The 20,722-nt window shown below is 48.2% G+C and overlaps 1 protein-coding gene across 4 annotated transcripts in view; it reads right to left on the bottom strand.

Moving 5' to 3' along the window:
- Window positions 1-16,040, bottom strand: part of KDM5C (lysine demethylase 5C) — a 32,775-nt gene extending 16,735 nt beyond the window's left edge. Inside the window, exons 1-12 of one of the 4 annotated variants that reach the window (XM_065900637.1) lie at window positions 15,369-15,619; window positions 10,902-10,979; window positions 8,525-8,647; window positions 8,061-8,231; window positions 7,550-7,684; window positions 6,677-6,800; window positions 6,386-6,567; window positions 5,191-5,349; window positions 3,297-3,416; window positions 3,012-3,170; window positions 2,193-2,374; window positions 1,933-2,095 (exon numbers count right to left, since the gene is read on the bottom strand). In XM_065900637.1, the coding sequence (XP_065756709.1) occupies window positions 1,933-2,095; window positions 2,193-2,374; window positions 3,012-3,170; window positions 3,297-3,416; window positions 5,191-5,349; window positions 6,386-6,567; window positions 6,677-6,800; window positions 7,550-7,684; window positions 8,061-8,231; window positions 8,525-8,647; window positions 10,902-10,979; window positions 15,369-15,518 (1,746 nt within the window). In that variant the 5' untranslated portion in view covers window positions 15,519-15,619. Of the gene's footprint in view, window positions 1-1,932; window positions 2,096-2,192; window positions 2,375-3,011; window positions 3,171-3,296; window positions 3,417-5,190; window positions 5,350-6,385; window positions 6,568-6,676; window positions 6,801-7,549; window positions 7,685-8,060; window positions 8,232-8,524; window positions 8,648-10,901; window positions 10,980-15,368 lie in introns of all 4 variants that reach the window. The other 3 variants (XM_065900636.1, XM_065900635.1, XM_065900638.1) reach the window with 3 other exon arrangements.
- Between the last annotated feature and the right edge of the window lie 4,682 nt (window positions 16,041-20,722).

Genomic DNA, 20,722 nt, shown 5'->3' on the forward strand with positions numbered 1-20,722 from the left:
AGTCCAAAGAGCCTGGAGATGCTGGGAACTACCTATAGGAAGGGCCTGGCAGACAGAGGGTGGGGTGGTGAAACAGCAGCTGGCCAGAGAAGCTGGGGAGCTATGAGCAGGAGAAATGCTGTGAAGGTGGAAGCAAAAAAGTCTGTGATAAAAGTTTTTTTAAGAAGAGGTTAGGGCTTCCCTGGTGGTGCAGTGGTTGAGAGTCCGCCTGCCGATGCAGGGGACACAGGTTCATGCCCCGGTCCGGGAAGATCCCACATGCCGCGGAGCGGCTGGGCCCGTGAGCCATGGCCGCTGAGCCTGCGCGTCCGGAGCCTGTGCTCCTCAACGGGAGAGGCCACAACAGTGAGAGGCCCGCGTACCGCAAAAATAAATAAATAAAAAGAGATTAGAATTGAATGAATATATATATGTGTGTATATATATGTATGTATGTATGTATGAATCTTAGCTGTCTGAATCCTTAAGGAGAATCCTCTTCTACTCTTATAATTCTCCTTGACACTGTGGGAAAGAACTGATGCTGTGGGTCAGGAAGAAAGGAGTCTGAGGAAAGGTCAGACCCAATGTCTACTTGTGAAGAGCATAACTTGAAGGGCCCTTGGTCATTTCTACATCTTGAGTCCAGTAATTCTTCTTTTTTTTCCCAGTAATTCTTAAATGAGGTGATGCAGAGAGGGAAAAGGAATGCGTTTCCTCTAATTCCCTAGATATCTCAAACCTTGGTTAAGTATCACTAAAATGCGTAATAAAAAGTATTACTCATAGGTTATATAGTATAGCAAAACAAGCTGAAGGCAAGAAGAAATTCAGGCGAGAACCACTGACCTACTGTACAGATGACCAGGGATCTCAAGGAGATATTAATTCAATATGTACTGACTGCTTACTGTCCCACGCACTAGACTAAGCAGCAAGGTAGCCAAGGATGGTTTTGGGGGGACAGGGTTGAAGGGAGTGGGGAGGAGTAGCAGCACAGAATGAATAAGACTGAAAGCAGAGGTGGAAGATGTACTCATTCCTGTTTCTACAGGACTGTTGATCAGGTTATTTTAAGATCCACACCAGAAAACTGGCCGATACTAATCAACGTCAGAAATTCCCAGGAATATAAAGCCCCTTATAGGTAAGCCAGGATGTATACCCACGGTGGGAGAGAAGTCCACAGAGAAGGAGAACAGGACAAGTCAGGACTCTGGGTTCAGCTTTTTTTTTTTAAAATGATGAAAGATATTGGCACTTTTTTTTTTAGGTTACTTCCCCCCACCCCGTCCCAGCTTTACTGAGATATAGTTGACATATAACATGTTGGTGTACAACATGTGGATTTGGTACACTTATATATTGCAAACTAATTACCACCATAGAACTCTGACCTGTTAAATAAGTAAACAGACCTACCCACTGCTCCAAGAAGGGTCACAATATGGAAAGGATAGCAGAAACTGCTAGCTGTCCCCCTATACTCATTCTCACCCTCTTTCTTAATAGCATGACCTCCAATTTGTAGCTGGTACATGACCATCCTTAATAAAAATCAGATTGTCCAGTTTTCCTCACAGCTAGATGTGGCCATGTGACTAAGCTGTGACTAACCAGAGGTGAATGGAAATGATGTGTGCCCTTAAGAGTAAGGAGACTTGTCTTGCCCAGTCCTTCCTCTATTTCCCTTTTCCACTGGTGGAAGCCATCCCTAAGGTGTTGCCCTCAAACATCAGGCCCAGAGGGCTCACCATCACATTGTATCTCTAATCACTATTATTTCTGTCAAACCTATAGCCTGATTAAGACAGAATAGGAATGAGAAAGGGGCAGGGGTAGATTCCAGACAATGACCACCACCACCACCACCACCACCACCACCACCACCACCACCACAAAGGACACCACTAACTCATTCCTACACCTTGCCCCTATCTCCTGGACACTCACCGGCACACCATGGGACATGAGGGTGTTGGGATTCATGAGGGTGACAAGTTGGTGCAGAAGGTCAGGCTGGCTATCAAAGAGCTCAGGCGTCAGCTTCTTCATCACCTCTTCCAAATGTTCTGCTGCAAGTGAAGGTACCCCATACCAGGTCTTCGGCTCACCCCTGGCCAAGCAGAAAGGAGACATGTAGAGTGGACACACCTATGGTACTGAAGGAGCCCACCCTGACTGCTTCCCTAGCTCTCCAGGACCCCACTCACCAGTGGAGGTAGTTAATGGAGTAACTCCAGTGATCCTCAATATGCCAGCAAAAGGCTGAGAAGACCATGCCCACGTAGAGCCAGGGCACCTTCATGCCAGAGATATCTGCATTGATGTGGCACAGTACGGACTGCTCCAGCACCGGCATCACATTCAGGTTCCAACCACTAGTAGCATACTCCTGTCAGGTCAGGTATTTGTGGAAAAGGGATGAGAGTTTTGCTAAGGAGTGGAGATCTTTAACCCAGGGAACCTTAATTTCGAGGTCATAGACCTTTCTGAAACATCTAAGAAATAATATAGGTGTTCTTCCCCCTGCCTCCGTCAAATGCATACACACAAAATTTCAATCCACTTCACTTTACTTTAATTTTAGGGAGGTTTATAGATGTGCCCACCCACCAAAATATCTGCAAGTTTTAAAAGCCCCTGCTCTGGACCAAAATGCACCCTTCCCTTGATACAGGCCTAGGGCCTCATTATTTCCTGAACTTACAATCCCAGTCCCTGAACACTTCTTATGAATGAGCCAGGCACCCTGCCAGGTACTTCATATACCTTCTCATTTAATTCTTATAAAATTTGTAAAATGGATACTATCCCCATTCTACAGACAAAAAAAACAGCCAATATCATGGCTGGAGATGCCATGCCAGATATTAGGCTGTGTTCTTTACACATACCATCCCATCTACATCTCACAGCAACCATATAAGGTAGGCATAATAGTCCCCATCCTATAGAGATACTGAGTCTTTCAGATACTAAACGACTTGCTTAAGTCACACAGCTGACATAACCATGAATCACCTACTCACCTCCTCCTCAGGGGTTAGGTGCCGCTTACTGTCACTGACGGGGAAACCGCTACCAAATTCTTTGGAATGGATGTCAGCCCCATACTCAACAGTCACATCTTCCTCAATGCTATTCACCAGCCGCCAGAATTCCTTCTCCACGAGTTCTGTGGGCACCATCTAAGGAACAGGGGTAGCAGATGACCATGGCCCATCATATCCTGGCCCCACTGACCCAGGAGAGCTATTGACCATCAGGCACCTATGACCCTAGCCCTGACACTACCCCAGCCCTCCATCACCTACGTGTACGGGCATGTTGAAGTAATCGGCTTTAAAGGAGTCAGCCATCTCGCCAAAGCTCTGCAGAGTGTATTCCCGGGTAGCCTGCTCAAAGCCAAAGGCTTCGGGGGGGCGCTTACACTCCTGAAACCCAAAGGAGAACACGTCACCAAGGCAGAGGCAAAGAGGTGGAGAATCCTCAAAAGCGGAGCTGGAATATGGGGGAGGAGTCAGAAGGAGAACAGCCCTAGGTCTGTACTGAAGGCCCCTGAGGCAGGTCTCACGTCATAGCTCTACCTTTTCCTCCTAGCACTTGAGCACAGTTCGTCTCTTCATTCCCCACATGCACTTCTACCATGCTCTTGCTCTTCTCTTCCTTTAGGACTTTACTATCTAAACCATGGGCTCCGACTTAAATATGCTACCCCATGCTCTTCTGCCACTATTTTTTCTCTCAAGATAAAATGTGACTTTATACAGGATGCTTAGAGAAGTTTTATGCCCAGACTGGAACTACAGACCTGGGAAAATGACACTGAATATTCTAGTAGCTTGGAGGATGGGAAACGAAGGCACCAACTCCTAGTGTCAAACCCCACACTATTCCTGTTCTTTACACTGTCTCAGAAGACAGGACGTGTGTCTAACTCACCTTGTATCTATGTTCGTGGTTTTAGATGAGAGATGTATGTACCCCAGTCAGACACACCTTCTGCTCATGTCTGAAAACTAAAAGTCAATCTGGTCCACTGGCCCACAACCACTTGGAGAAGAGAGCCAAGTAGACCTGACAGTCTGTTGTCTATGATACTTTTGGTATCCAAACTCCTCCCTAAAGGAATCCCCACCACTACCAAGGCAATTATGCACTGCCCTGGTCTCTTTCCTCATTTGTGTGTGTCTAGTGTGTGTGCACGTGCACACCTGGTCTCTATGACCACAGTTGACAGGGCAAGAAACTGTCAGCGTCTACTCTCCAGAAACCGAGGGAGAGATGTAGACAAGCACCCGGAATTTGGATCAAGGTAGGAGGCTCATGAAATGGAACTGAAAGACTTCCCAGGCCTCTTAGCCCTCACTGCTGCTACAGCTGCTCTCCTCACTGCCTCTCTTGCACTAGGTACACTATCCCCATGTATCCTTACTCCTGCACTCCTCCATCCCCCAGTCTAGAAAGCCTGCCCACCTCTTGTAGTTAAAATCTACAACACTGCAAACCAATCTAATTATCACAACAGAAGGAAAATACCTAAATAAATATTATACCCACATGATGGACCCCCTACAAGGAAAGAAAAAAATCATACCCATGAATAAATTTAATAATATAGAAAAATGATTATAAAGTAACAAATGAAAATATACAGTAAGATCCCAAACTTGTTAAAGATAGCTATATATACGCAACAACGAAAAGATGAGAAGAAAATATACCAGACTATTAACAATGGTTGTCTCTAGGTGGTGAGATGATAGGTAATTTGTCTATTTTCCAAGCTTTCTAAAAGAAACAAAGAATAAAAAACTTGGAAATCAAAAGAACATTTTTTTTCATATTCCTGTCCTCCAAATCTCATTGCTGACACCTTCCCTGATTACTACCCTTAGTCACTTTCCTGTCCTCTGAACTTCTACATCTGAATTTCTAACACACAATTTAACATTTGATTATATGTCATCACATATGATCTGTCTAATCATGACTCTCACCTCCCGGGGTGGTCTGAGAGCTCCCAGAGAACACAGGCTGAGTGTCCTCCTTTTCTTTCTCCCAAAGTTCTGCCCAACCTAGCCCCACCCCAGGGACCCAAAACATAAGACTGTGGCTGAGCTAGAAGGCTGCTTTCAATAAGACCGGATGAAGGAAGGCAAGGATAGCCTATGAGGCAGACATAGACTGGGGCTGGGAAGTCCTTACCGCCATGACACACTTTGGGCACCGCCAGACACCCTTGGGAATCTCAGGCAAAGGAGGCAGCAAGCAGAAGATGTGGTAGTTGTCATCACAGCCATCACACAGCAGGAGCTTGTCGTCCTCATCCCCTCGGGAACACATTCGGCATACATATGACTCAATCTGCCAGGGGAGGGAGGCAACAGTTCATCAACCTAAGCCCTGTCCAGCCTTTCAAACATCAGACTCCTCCAGACAGCACCCTAGTCCACAAAGATCTCCATTAGAAACCCACCTTGCCTGCTGGCTGGATCATTCACGGCCCTGTACAGGTTAGTCATGCTAGGCCTGGAATTTAACTGCATGCACGTACCACCTCCGCAAATAAACTAACTGTAGAGCTGTGACAGCAGAGTCTTTATCATTCAGTCCTGAATCCCCCACTTTTATTCATTCAATACTTACTGAACACTTATGTGTTCAACATTATGCTGGACTCTTCAGTACAGCGATAAATAAGACATGGCATCTGCCTTCTAAAGGCATACAGTACTCCAGAGGCACAAGTTCATAAAAATTAAAGGGCAGTGTGGAAACTGCCAATAGCAGCCCATAAAAGGGTACTATGGAAACCTAAAGGAGGAAGCACTCGAATCAGCTGGAGATAAGGAGGAACAGCCTTGAGAAGAACTTCACTGAAACGGTGACACTTGAAACTGAGACCTGAAGGCAAACTGGAATTTGGCAATGGGGCAGAGCACAGGGGAAAACTCTTCCAGGCAGAAGAAACAGCATGTACAAAGGATGGGGAAAGAAAGCATGGCACATCTCGGCAAAAAAACAAACATACCTACAAGTAGTTCAGTGTGGCTATAGCAGAAGGAGTAAGGTGGGCAGTGCTGGGGAATGAGGCTAGAGGTCTGCAGGGACTGGATCATGCATTGTAATGAGGAGCTTAGCCTTTATCCTGAAGCAATGGAGAGGGAGTCTCCTCCTCTGCACCCTTCCAGCACTTCATGTTGACAGCACTTGATCACCCTTTCTTGTTCTTTGTTCCATGTGAGTTGGCCTTGTTTCCCCAATTAAGTGAGCTACCTGAGGGCAGGGCCCACCAGGCCCACTTTTCTGCTTAATGCCACCTGGTCCAGTGCCATGCTGGGGAAATGCTCGTTGAAGGGATGAGAAGCAGAGCATTAGGAAGGCAGGGCTAGGTCCTTACAAACTGGGCATTGCTGTGGTTCCTCCGCAGCCTCATGGTCATCTTGGTGCAGGGCTCTGGGCTGTGACTCAGCTCCTCCTTGCTCTCCAGGAAGGTCTTGGGTGAGGGTGACTCCACCTTCACGTCCCCGCCTGACTCCTCCTTCACCACTATGGTGGGGGGGCACTCGGGCCCTTCCTTATCTGGGAGAGAGGAGAATGCCTCTAAAGTACAAGTCTGAACAGTCGCGGCCCAGGCTCCTCTCCCCTGGTGAGGCCATTCTTCACATTGCCCCAGCCTGTCAGGCCTCACCTTTTTTCCGCAGAGTCTTATCCTTGGCCATGAGGCCCAGGCCCATCATCTTGGGGCCTGCCCCATAGATCTGAAGCTTCTTCAGCTCAGGATTCTTTTCAATGTCTTCCTCTGTGGGTTCCGGCTGGAAGGAAAGAAGGAAATGAATCAAGACTATCTTGGGCAGACTGCCCCATCCTAAAAGAACAACAGCTTGGACTCTATCACATGAGTTCATGCCAGGGTGGAGGCATAGGTAGGCCCAGGCAAGAATTCAGATTGCTTTTTGGAGACTGAGGGTAAGTGAACTCCCTCCTCATTCCTCTCTTGGAATGGAATTAAGATGGGATCTCAGTTTTTCCAACTGTAAAATGAGAACATTAACTCCTATCTCACAGTTACAAGGGGTTTGAGGAAAACATATATAAAGAAATCTAAGTATTTGAATCTACCAATAAATGGCAGTAACTAATATGATCTGGTAAATTACATGCTTCGGTGAGCCCAGGGACAGTGTGTATCTTGTTCTCTGTTGTATCCCCAATGCCCAGAAGAATGCCAGCACATAAGCTTCTTCCTGAGGCTAAGATTTAGTTATAAGAAGAAAAAGAAGAGTTCTTCCCCTATGAGCAGAGTGAGTCAGGAAAGGAACAAGGCAGGCAAGAACACCAGACATAGGAAAGATATTATACAAATAGATCAAAACCCAGCTCAGAAGCTCAGCTGAGAGTAGAGGAAGAGCAAGAGTGAAGCCAGAAAGAGGCACACTACTGCTCAGAACTCAGAGAACCAAGAGAAGGGAGAGTGGAACAGGGAAGAGAACCTTGGTCAGAGGGAAGGGAGAGGACTCTCTTCACCACCAAAGCTCCAAGTTAGAAGAAGGGAAGTACTCACATCAGGCTGTAGTCTCTTGGCTCGCCGGCCATAGCTGTTGAACTTGGAGGGCTGCACAGACTGTCGAAGGGGGATACTGTGGGGTTTGTATTCCTTGTCCTTCTCCTCATTATCAAATGGACGTGTGTTGCACTGCTGGGGACAGGTGAGGGGTAAGGGTCAGGACATGGGGCCCCAGCTCCCAACAGCAAGGACCTCCCTTTACCCTCACCCAATAGCAACCAAAGCCGTGGTTTCACACCGCCCGCCACCCGCCCACCCAACAGGCCCTGCTCAACTGGCCACTGACACCAGCACACACTTTGGGAATTCTTCTCATGCCTCTGCTTATGCCATCCCTCCTTCCAACCACCTCCCCGCAACCATCTCCCCAACTAAACCAAACTCCATCTCTTCCCAGACCTCTCCAGGTCTCCAGTCCACTCCACTGAACCAGTTCCATTAAGAACAAGTGTGGAAATTTGCATCTGGCAGGGGAAAGCCTACTCCCACCCTGGCTCGGCATCCTTACCACCAGGTTGGCTCCAGACTGGTACATCTCATAGGGGTAAACGATGCGTTCATAGTGGGAGCGTAGCAGGGAGCCAATGTTTTTGCCTGGCGGGTAGTTGAGGCGTTGGGCCACCCGAGCCCATCGACGGTCCTTGCAGATGGCTTCATAGCCACCTTCCTCCACCACGATCTGTAAGGACAAGCAGAAAGGGACGTGGATGTGCTGTATGTATGTACAGAAAGGACAACGAGGACAACTCCAGCCCCTCACTTCACTGGAGGCTACCCCCTCCTACCTCCACCACTCAGACTCAAATTGCAGCCAAGAGATGCCAAGAAGTTCTGATGACAGCTTGTGTGCTACCAGGCTGTGCCCCTTCCACTGTAGCCTAGAGATCCAATATCCAAACCAAGGTGGCCCCCAGAGTACCAAGGATATTAAGGTGTGGGGTGGGGAGGGGTTTGAGAAAAACCTGTTCTTACTTTGCTGAGGCTGTAGAGGTCCAAGATCCGCCGTTCTACATTGGGAATCTTTAAGGAGGAGCCCTGGATTTCCCAGAATTTGGCAATCTGATCCAAGTAGTTCAGTTTCACTCTCGTCTGGGCCTGGAGAAAAAATGGCTCAGAGAGGCCGGCCTCCCCCTCTACCTGACCCCTATCTTCTGGCCTAATCTTAGGGGAGGAGAAGGGATGCAGAGCAGCCCACTACCCAGGGCCTCTCCCAGTGAACTGGATCCCCAACTCTAGGTAGCACCTCGCCCACCTCTCTTATCTTTGCCACCTTCCAGGCAACAGGAGAAGCCCAAGGTCCCAAAACAGAGCAGGTAGAGTCATAACAGCCAAAGCTTTACATATACTCTTTCTCAATCTCCCTGACAGGGCTGTAGAAGTATTGTCATTTCTTTTACAGAGAGTCCCTGCTTCCTCAAGTCACACAGCAGGTACCAAGAGATCTGAGTGTCAAATAACGTACGTATTTGCTTTTCCTCTGCTAATAATCTGCTGTATAGTCTTGAGTAAGTCAGTTCTATTCTCTGGACCCGTTTTCTGATTATGAGGGAAATAAAAAACTGCCCAGTCCACTCACCCCAGAAGGGTAGACTTATGAGAGGAACAGTGAATGCCCTCTGGAACTTTGGAATTAAATCTAAGCTCCAGGCATGTTTCAGAGAATGAAGGCTCCAAAAGAAAACATTCACCTCTTCACATGCACCATGAAATTTGTTCCATGGTAGCTGAAGGGTGAGAGTGTATGCTAAAGATAGAATGGCCTAAAGAACTGAGATGGTGTACCAAAGCAGCACTGCCACCTGGCCTACCCAGGAACCAATGTGGGCCAAAGATTCTAGGAACAAGGCATGTACCATGCTTTCCCGAAATCCCAGTGACCCAAGAAGGACTCCCCAAGGCCCCAAGTCTATAACCACCTCACCCTAATCAGAAGGCCTAGTTCTAGGGAGAACTGGGTGAGTCATTATCATTCATTACCTTGCTCTGATCCCATTAGGGGGAAACAGGGACAGTTCTTTCACAGATGAGGAAAAGTAAGGTCTATTTGTGGAAAGGAACAGCCTATGGCTCCTTTGCTATGAGAATCCCTAAGGGGCCAGGAACCCTACTCCCTCCACCTCAACCCCTTAGCTTTCCAACCTTGGCCCATCCCTGTCCCTCCCCCTCATTAGCCAGCACTATCTCTCTAGAAAACCTGCCCCTGTCCCATGGTAGGCTACACCTTGTCCTAGCTATACCCCAGCAGACCTGGTCAGATCCGTTTCTCTAAGGACCTTGTACCCCATACAAGAGATGATTTTTGCCCTGACCAGCACAGCACCTAGACCGACTCTAGAACAGTGATTCTCAATGAGGGGCAATTTTGCCCTCCAGGGGACATTTAAGTAATGCCTAGAGACATTTTTGGTTGCCATAACCGGGAGAGGGTACTATGTGGGTAGAGGCCAGGGATGCTGACAGACATCCTAAAATGCACAGGACAGCCCTCCACGACAAAAAATTACCTGGCCCAAAATGTCAATAGTGCCAAGGCTGAGGAACTGTGGTAGAGAAGACAAGTACGCTTTTAGGTAACGGGTATTCGGTTGGGCCTAATAGTCACCCCCACACCCCCAGACATCTAGTAAGGCTTGAGGATACATAATAATGAGGGAGAGGAGTGGTAGCACACCTCTACCCTACACCTTCCATGGGAAACTCCAGAACTTTACCTCTGGAACTGGCTTGAGGGCATCTACTCTCATTGCCCTGGGGCATTCTCAAGTGCTTAGTGGAGAACCTCATCTTACCCATGCAAAGGGCCTAGATTTCCTGTATGGAACATGAAGGAGAGGGAAAAGCCTACCTGCCTGACCCTCTGTCCAAGTTTGTAACCATTCCAGCTTCCTCACAGACCAGTTCTTGTGTTGTTCCTGCCCATCTACCTCACCTCCCACCTTACCAAGCACCATGGAAGAAAGGTAGGAAGCACAGGGCTGTAGATGAATTGGATAGATGAGGACACATTCAGCTGGCCAAGCAAGAAAGGGTCTCAACCAGCCCCATGTTTCTCTTTTGTTGACCCAAGCAGGGTAGGTTAGTTGACAGGGGAGCTTCAGAAGTAGCAAACCTTTGTGGAAAAGGGCCACCCCCAGCCTTGGGGCTATCAGATTTGGGATGCTAAATGCTCCTGCCCTAGGTTATATTCAGAGCTCTAAAGCTTCCTCCATGCCCTCCAGGCAATTTCACAGAAGAGAGAATAAAGGCCTAGTTAGGTAAAGTACCTTAGACAGAGAAGGTAGGAGGGAAGTGGGATCAGAGCTCAGGTATCCATTCTCCCAACCCCACCACCAGTTGCTAGTCATCTTACCTCTAGTTCATTCAGCCTCTGGATTCGGGGAGTAAACCTGAAGTTGTCCACTTCTACAGCAAAGGGTGGCTGCCAGTCCTGAGTGGGTACAGAGGAGAAAAGGGAGTTGGGTTATTCCAGCATAGTGCAAGACCAGAGGTGCACCAAAAGCAGCTCAGCACCCCATTCGTGCCTTCCCAGACCTCTAGCCACGTCACACCTTTTAACCTGGCAAACACCCAACCCATACACACACAACTCACTACAGGGCTTTAGAAGCCCCTCAAGTCCACATCCAACACCCCATGCACATACCCTGGGAAATGTCTTCAGAGTCCCTGCAACAGTACAGTGCTAGGATTTTAAGAAATAGAGAGATGGGGCCCAAACAGCTGACTTCAAACTCTCCCTATGCCCATATTAACTCCTCATCCCCTAGGCATAGGACACACAGTCTGGAAGTACTGGAAAGCACACAGGATCTGGAGTCAGAAAACCTGGGTTCATGTTTTAGCTCCACTACTTACTAGCTAAGGGATTTTACCTTTCTGAACCTGTTTTCTCAACCGTAAGGTGGGAATATGAACTCCTGCCCTGGCTTCCTCATAAGACTGATATGAAAATTCAACTGGTTTTCAAATGAAAATGTTATTCAAAAGAATCATCATTAAGACTTGACATCTAAGGCTGACCTCACTACCCAATACATATGCAGGGTAGCTCATCTCCAATTTGGGCAGGATTTAAAGGTTTGGGCCTTCAGTGTCTGTTCTCTCGGTTTAAAAGGCCTGAGATAGACACTACAGGGAAGAGCAAGGAACAAGGAGCAAGAATTTGCAATACTCACCTGGTCAGAAAGGCTTCCTGTGGGTCCTCTCTCAAATACCTGCCCAGTACAGGAAGAGGCAGGGGAGGAAGCGGGGAGGGGTGTCCTAAGTGCTGGGATGCACCACTGACTGTGGTAGCAAAGACTGGGAGGATTTGGGGAGAAGGAGGGAAGTCAGGGAAAGATAATGAAAGTGGGGGAGACTCTGTCCTGCCAAGTCAGAGCTTGTTATGTCCTGCCCAAAGGGCAGCTGTGAAGAGCCTTCTCCCCAATGCCCGCCTGCCCCCCCCCACCCCGCCACGCCCCATGCAGTCCTTTCCTCCTCAGAACCCTGGCTCCTGCTTGGGTGGTGAAAAGAACCTCGAGTAACTAGACCAGTGCCCTCATTTAATGAATGGAGAAAGTGAGGCCCAGAGAAGAAATATGATTTCTCCAGAATCACATGCTGAGTTAGTGGGAGAGCCAAGACTAGAACCCCTGTCTTCTGATCTCCAGTCCAAGGCTCTTTGCACTACACCAGGCTACGACTGTTCACGCACATGTGCATACATATGGAAGCGGGGGAGGAGGACCGTAAAAGAGAAGAAAAGCTGTTGGCCTCTTCTGTACACACACTTTGAGAAAAGGGGCCAGGGACTTCCCTGATGGCGCAGTGGTTAAGAATCCACCTGTCAATGCAGGGGAATGGGTTCGAGCCCTGGTCCGGGAAAATTCCACATGCCGCGGCGCAACTAAGCCCGTGCACCACAACTACTGAGCCTGTGCTCTACAGCCCACGAGCCACAACTACTGAGCCCGCGTGCCACAACTACTGAAGCCCGCGTGCCCTAGAGCCCATGCTCCGCAACAAGAGAAGCCACCGCAATAAGAAGTCTGTGCACTGGAATGAAGAGTAGCCCCTGCTTGCCCCAACTAGAGAAAGCCTGTGAGTAGCAACGAAGACCCAATGCAGTCAAAAATAAAATAATTAATTTTTTTAAAAAAAGAAAAAAACAGAAAGGGGCCAGAGGACTCATACTTGCATGCACACATATTTCCCCCCCGCCAAAGCAGGTAGCAAACACATGGGACTCAGTGAAGCTGGGGCAAAAACAAACAAACAAACAAACCCAACAACGACAAAAAACCCTCAAACTAAAATGATATGGCTCAAGCCCAGACAAGCTCCCCATGCCCTCTTGCCTCCCATCAGTAGGGCACTCCCCTCAGCGCAGGTAATCCAGGCAGAAAGGTGCTCAAACCCCAAACTCCAGGCACCTTTCTTTCCTGCTGAATCAAGTTCTAGATAAGAATAAGCGCAACATCAAGCAACCTGACAGGAAATGGCAGAACTGAAATCCTAGAGCAGGAGCTGTGCATGCAACAGATAGCTGGGAAAGGTTCAACAAATCTCCCTGCCTGGCTCTCCCTGGGACCTACAAGCTCCCTCATCCTGCCTTCAGTCCCATACTCCCATGTGCCAAATACTCACTACGTCATGATGGTGATAAAAAGGTTGGCTACCTGATGCAGGAAGCAAGACCCTTCCAAGCTCCCCTGCGTCTACTCCAGTATACCAACACTCTCCTCTCACCCACCTTCCCCTAGAGCAACAGTCACCTGCCTAGCAATTCAGAATCCAAATGGCCCTTCAGGCAAACCTTCAATTTCCAAGCACCCACCCATACAAAGGTTCTCACTCTGGGCCCAAGCACCACTTGGGTGAGTGCTTTAAATTCCAGCCAGAAGTCCTGGCTGCCTAAAGGAGGCCTAGGAGCAGTCCTACCGGAGGGGAAAACAGAACAAAAACCAGAGAGAGCCAGGTCTCCTGGATTAGAGGGAAGTACAGTGTTGGGGTAGAGAAGAGAAGCATAACAAAGGACGGCCCCCTGCAGGACACACACACACACACACCAGGGACATGTCACCTATCCCACCCCTGGTCCCCCAAAGAAGGGTAACAATACACACACACACACACACACACACACACACACACACACCAGGGACATGTCACCTATCCCACCCCTAGTCCCCCAAAGAAGGGTAACAATACCCGCACAAGGCCAGGCTGCCCCAAGAAGTCCAAGATAGAAAAATGGGATAGAAAATTCAAGCCTCAACTACCCCTTATGTCAGATATGCCTCTTTCCCACAGGCCTGCCGGGCCACTTCAGGGAGTGCCTCCTTGATGCTGTCCAGGACTCCAGCCTCTCCTTCCTGCTGGCCTTCCCGACCTCTCACTACCCACTGCCACTTCCTCACCATGGACAAGGAAACCTCAGAGATCTGTGGCCAAGCTCCAACAAGGAAGAAATTAGCTTACCCAACACCTCTCAGAGGATCCATCTGAAACCAGCCTAGATGTATGGCTGAACACCAGAAAGCACCAAGTTGAATAAGGAGGCCTATGGTGCCCTCCTCAGGTGGCAGCAGGGTTTCCCATTTGGTTTCAGCCAGGAGACACCTACTCAAAAATACCCTGTTCCAAACAAACTCAATTCCTGCCCTTGGAATCCCAAGTGGTGACTGAACAACGCATATCATCATTTCCCCTCCATGCTAGCAAGGTGGCAGCCTATCCTAGCCCTTGGGGGACTTCTCCTGGCCTGAAGCCAGGCCTAGGAGCAAAGATATGCCCTTTGTCACTGACATCTGGGAATCAAGGGTTCCAAAGGAGGCAGACTTCCATCCGTCCATTCTGTTTCTGGGAGTCCAAGAATATCCTATCCTCTGGGACCTCCTACATCCTGGGACAGGTCAGAGTAGAAATCTTCTGGGAAGGACTCATATACCCCACTCCAAACTGACTGGTCCAAGACTCTCCAGAGAAGTCAAGCCTGGGCGGTGATGTGCAGGAAAGGCCCAGATATTGCCTTCGACTAGGGAAAGAAGGGAACAATTCCCTGAACCCATCTCAGGGGAGCCAAACAGAGCCTGTGAGACTGATTTCCTGACTGGCTTACCAGCCCAGAATATTATCATAAATGGACTTGGCCTGGCAGGGTGTGAGTAAATATGAGTCAACCCACATAGGAGCAAACCAATGACCACATCAAACACCTTTGCAGTCGCAATAATTACCACTTATCTAGTGCCTACTACACACAGACGCTACCTAGTTTAATCCAATTCTCGAAATAACCATTCATGGGACCCATTTCACAGGCTCAGAGAGATTACGTTACTTGTCCAAGGTCACAAAGCTGGTAAACTGCAGAGTGGAGTTCTGAACTAAGATCTATCTCCCTTCAGAGCTGTGATCTTTCCATTACACCACACTGCCTGCCTGAAGAGAAATGATGCCAGTAAATGGGAGAAAAGCCTTATTTAGAGCAGCCTTGACCTAGGTGGTTTGGGGTAACCAAGAGATGTGCGGGGTGCCTCTCTGGGAACTCTCCCCGGGGCCACTAGGCATCCCTGTCTTGAACCTTACTAGGAGTAGTTCTGAAGGGCGGGGTGGGAGTTGGGGGGTGGAGGTGGGTCTCCGACTTAGGGCCCTCACACCACGAAAGGACCCCTGGCCCCAGCACCCTTTCTCCGACCCGCGTCGCATCCACAACGGTCCCAGCCACCCCATCTCCCCACAGCTCGAGCTGCCCTCCGCTCCAGACTTCTCCGCCCGCTACCCTAGTTCATCATCCCCGGCCTGGTCGCCGGCGACCACCAGCCCAGGGCCTTACCGCGGGTGGGCGGATCTTGCAAATACCCGACTTCTCGGCGATGGGCCTGATTTTCGCAATGTAGCCGAGAGGGTCTCGGAACTCTGCCCAGCTAGGCTCGAACACCGGGCACTCCGGCGGCGGTAGGAAGTCGTCAGACCCCGGCTCCATGGTGGGCCCTAGGACTGGAGGGCTCGGACGGCCCTTAAGGACTCATGGCGGACGCCGCTGTACGAAGCCGAGGCACTGCTCGGGGACTAGGCCCTAAGCGGGGCGGCCGCCGCCCGCCGAGGGCCCAGGGGGCGTGTAGCTGCCGCGCTTTGAGAGGCTCAGGCTGACGTTACTGCTACCACCTCTTCGTCCTGCTCCGTTCCTTCCAAACTCTGCCGCTGCCTCGCAACTACCGCAGCCTTCAACACCACAGTTACCTCCCAACCACCGCGGCCTTCATCGCCGCCGCCGCCATCTTGGTTTGTCAGCGTCTCCCCCCTCCCTTCACCACAACAAACCAGATCCCTCCGCAGGGTGTCCCTCCGAGCCTCGTATAACGTGCGTGAGGCCAAGCCCTAGGGAGCCTTCACCCCGTGGAGACTGAGCTGAATCGGCAGGCGTGGGTTCCCTATCAGGAAGCCGGAACTCAAAAGTGCTTCCCAGACTGAGAGCAAATAGTCCGCCTCAGCGGCGGAGGAACAAAGTGTAATTAACTGCCGGATCCTCTTTCCGGTGGACCGGCGGTGCACGTTTAAAGGCCAGTGCTGCGCATGCGCGTTATGGAGACAGACCGGAAGAGGAGTTGGCGTTGGTGGGTGGTGGGTCCGAACTGGCACCCCCTCGATGACCTCAGCCCTGGCGCGAGCCCCGCCCCAACACGCTCTCTTTCTCCCGGGTCTTTCCGGTGTGGGCCACAGAAGGCGGCTTCGGGTGCCTGATTGCAAGGCACCCTTCTGCAGGCCCACAGATTAGGAGAATAGTACACAGCTCCCAGCTCTAGGCGCTGATACCTCTGGGGCTTTGAACGAAGGAAGTCGGGATGCTGCTCCCTCCCCGGGGATTGCGGATTCTTTGAATCCTGGGTCCCGAGGAGAGGAAGAAAATATTTATTTTGTCCAAGTTTGCGTGTAGAGGCCTCTCAGAGATGGGGCTTCCATTCTTAACCCCAAAGAGTCATTGTCAGTCAGCATTTGAATGAACACTTTCAACTGTTATGTGTGCACTTTTCTCGTGTCCACATTTGTGGCATGTAGACCTACAAAATAAGCCTGAGTGTATCCTACCAGTGCCCACCGTTTGAAGCACCTACTGTTTGCCCATTTGTGAGCCTACAGTGTACTTATCAAATATTTGTGTACATGGATTGTATTTATTGTGTATAGCCTGTCTTGCATTTGAGTACCTACCATGTGTACATCTGCTCCTATTGTGTGCATGTTTGTGAGCAGTTTCTGAATAGGTTTATTGCATCTACTTTGAGTATCAAACCAGTACTTTGCCCATATGTCAGACGTCTACTGCATTTGAGGAGCTCTAAGTTATTCATCAGTTGTGGGCCTACCACGTGTAGTTCGAACACCTACTGTGCACATATTAGTTACATACATGCTGATAAAGTGCTTATTTTATGTTCCCCCATCAGACTGTGAATTCCTTAAGGGCAGGGACCTTGTGACCTTATACATCCTTAGCACTTGGCATGGTAAGCAGTACATTAATGTTGAGTAAACAAAAGAAAAATGAATATTTTTGAGCAGCCTTAGTATATATTGACTAAAAATAATACATACTCTTTGCAAACATTTCCTGGATATATTAAGCATCTGCTGTAAGCTTGAATATGTTTGAAGGTGATGGAGAGTGTCATTCCTTCATTCAGTTAACTGTTTCTAATCACATACCATGTCCCAATTAGGTATATCATTCTGCCTACTTCAGGACTGAGCTAAGGGCATCCGCTCTGAGGGAGTGGGGAACACTGGTAGGAGCTCACACCCTGGAGTCAGAGAGTCCTGATTTCTAGTCCCACCAGCTCTGCCATTTTCTAATTATGTGCCCTTGGGTAAGTCCCAACTTATGTAACTGAATGATGTTGTATGGAGATGATAATCCCTACCTTGCAGGATTGTTGTACAGTACCTGGCATATAGAAGGCCCTCAGTATCTGTTAACTGTTATTTTTACTTCTGAGAGTCAACAAACAATGTGTCAGAACTCATTAAGAATCTCCTTTGTGTCAGGCATTGTGCCTAGTGATTTCAGATTTTTTTTTTTTACCACCTGAACCCTTAGATTGCCTTGAATGTTTGGAACCTTTATCCCTACTTGTCTTGTGAGGAAACTTGTCCCAAGTAATACATATAGTAAGTGACAACTCCTTTCTAGTTTTCTAGGTGTCAGGGGAAACCTCAACCCTTCTCCACCTGAAACACAGGTGAATGACCCAACTGAACAACTGTCTGGACAGGAAACAGAAAGCTAGGTGAGGTGATGCTAATAACAGTAAAAAAAAAAAAAAAAAAAAAAAAAAAAAAATCACTAGTCTCTCACATGTGTAAGCATTTAACAGCCCACATAGCTCTTTCATACCAATTATTTCCCTTAATCTTTGCAACAGTCTTGGGAAAGATGTAGGTCAATTTACCCATTCTGTAGATGAGGAACCAAGTTCCAGACAGATTAAACAACTTGCCCACTGTTACACGGGAAGTTGCTGCTTCGGGGTCAAATGCTCTTCCTGTCATTTGCTCCTATCAGTGATAGAACTAGGCAGGAGAAGGGTGAGGAGAACAAAGAAGATAAAAGAATATGCCAAATCCTAGGTTGAAGGAAGTTTGGCCTTTCCATCTTGAGGCAGCTCAGTGAAGGGCAAAGAGCATGAATTAGGAGTCAGGAGACCAGGTTTGGGGTCTCAGCTCAGCCTAGCCTTCCCAAAGCCTTCTCTGAGGTCCTTAGCTGGGACACCACCCACACCATCCTGGAAGGGCAAATGGAAATTGCATAGAGTCTTTGAAGCCAGTCAGATCCAATTCATTCATTCATAAACATTTATCAAATTCCTACTATGCACCAGGCACTCTTCTGGGCCCTGGGAATATAATGGTGACCAAGACAGACATGGTCCCTGCTTTCTTGCAGCTGACATTCACCTACTGAGATCTACCAAGTACCTCACCTCCGTGAACCTTGATTTTCCCATTTATCCAATGAGACTATGTAAACCCTTCCTCGCAGGGTAGTTATGAAGATTAGAGATCATGATAACTACCATTCATCAAAGGCCAGGTGCTATGAAATAGGTATTGGTATCCCTGTTTTACAGATGAGGAGACCGAAGTTCAGAGAAGTATAAACTTAAGCAAGTCACATGGCTAGTAAGTGGCAGAGTTCAAACCCAAATCTGTCTGACTGCTGTACAATTTTGCCTGTAAAAATCTCAGATGGTGCCCCCTCCCCCCTCCAAACCACAGGTGCTCAGGAAATGGAATCCTTTCTCAATCCTTGGATCTTGCTGGAGACCTGCCTGAGTCTGGACACTGCAGGGTTAAAAACTGGGAAGCACCAGGGAGCTCACCCTGGACTGGGGGTTCGGTTGGCCTCACCCACCCACCTGGAAGAGAGGGTCTAGCATGGAACTGGTATGGAGCAGTGATTGGAACGCTCAGCTGTGCTCTCGACCACACTCACTCCATCCACGTTTTCTGGATGAACTGTACAGTGACTTTGTGCCTCACTTTCTTGATTTGTAAAATAGGGTCCCTTCCAATTCTGAAGTAGGTATGAGCTGTGAGTTCTAACTCCTAAATAGCTCTGAAATTTACCCCCTCCTCCCCATGCCTTTTTCTAATCTTCTGCTCCCCATGAGATCCATTTACTAACTCTAGCCTAGATTATTAAAAGAGCCTCCTCAAGATATCAAGGTCTCTATGTGAATTTATGGAGATATATATATATATATATATATATACACACACACAGAGAGAGAGAGAGAGAGAGAGAGAGAGGGAGAAAGAGAAATATAGATGCATATTATGTGCTTAATACATATGCATGACAATAAAATGATATATTCAAAATAATGATAATTCCAAATGAATTACGATAGTAGTGGATTATAACTCATTAAAATAAGAATCCGTGACTCCACACTGATAGAAATAAATAAAATGAGGGAAAAGGGAAAGCTCTTCCTTCAAAGAATGATGGAGTTAGAAAATCATCAATAGATGCTCAAACTTTTTCCAAATAAAAAAGCAAACCCTGAAAACGTAGCTATAACACTTAGTGCCCAAATCTTGGTTCCTAGATGCCATCGTCAACCAGGCATTTCCAGGTCTCCTTGGAAAAAATGGTTGACTCCAGGGCTGGGGCAGGGAAAGTACAAGATGAGCCTGGAGCATCTTGTGGTGCCAGAAAACAAGGAAGTGCTCAAGGAAAGATGGAGACCTGCCAAAAGGACACAGGAGCCAGCTTGGAGGGCCTCTTGCTGGCCAAATCTGGGACATTTTGAACATCAAAATAAAGAATGACATTAATGTGTTATAACTCACTGAAAATGATAGACAAGCATGGTCCATGAGAATATAAATACATAAACATAGGAGAAGGGAAAGCTCTCCTTTACACTGGAAGGCCAACTAATCCATGTCAAAAGAATGATGGCATTGGACAGTCACCATTTGGCAACCTCAAGAATCATCAGCAAATGCTAAAACTAGTGAGTGAAAGTTTGAGGAGTAACAAGACAGTTACATAATGCCAATGCATCTCCCCTCAAGATACTGACTAATTACAGAGGGAAAAATAATAGCTTTACAACAGAGACACTACGTAGCCCAATGTGTCACCTGGTCTTTCTTCAGCTTCTACGGAGGCCCCGGAGGCGCGAGGCCTGGGTGAGAAAACCTGTTGGCAACAGAGGAATGAGGATATGGGGGCTGCTCACCTCTGCTTTGGGATGTGCCATGCCCACCACCTGGGCTGCCCTCTCGCATTCCTTTCTCATTATTCTGCTAACATTACATACTCGCACACCTCCAGGCTTTTGCACATGCTGCTCCCTCTGACAAATGCCCTCCTTTACTGGGCTAATTCCTACTCACCCTTCAAGACTCAGCTAAAGGAGCGGTTCCAGAAACGCTTACCTGACCCCTGCCCCAAGCTGGGTTTTCCCTTTCTTTGTGCTCCCACACATGCTGTGCTTCCTTCTGGGACTGCACTTATTACTATATTGTATTGACATCATCCCCCCAGGCTGTCTACTTCTGAAAGTCTTGTCCTGCATTGTCCAATATGGTAGCCAGTACCCACATGTGGCTATTTAAATTTAAATTTAAAAATTCAGTTCCTCAGTTCAGTTGCAACCAGCCACATTTCAAGTGCCC

This window comes from Phocoena phocoena, chromosome X (genome assembly GCF_963924675.1).
Source record: "Phocoena phocoena chromosome X, mPhoPho1.1, whole genome shotgun sequence".
NCBI classification, from domain to species: domain Eukaryota; kingdom Metazoa; phylum Chordata; class Mammalia; order Artiodactyla; family Phocoenidae; genus Phocoena; species Phocoena phocoena.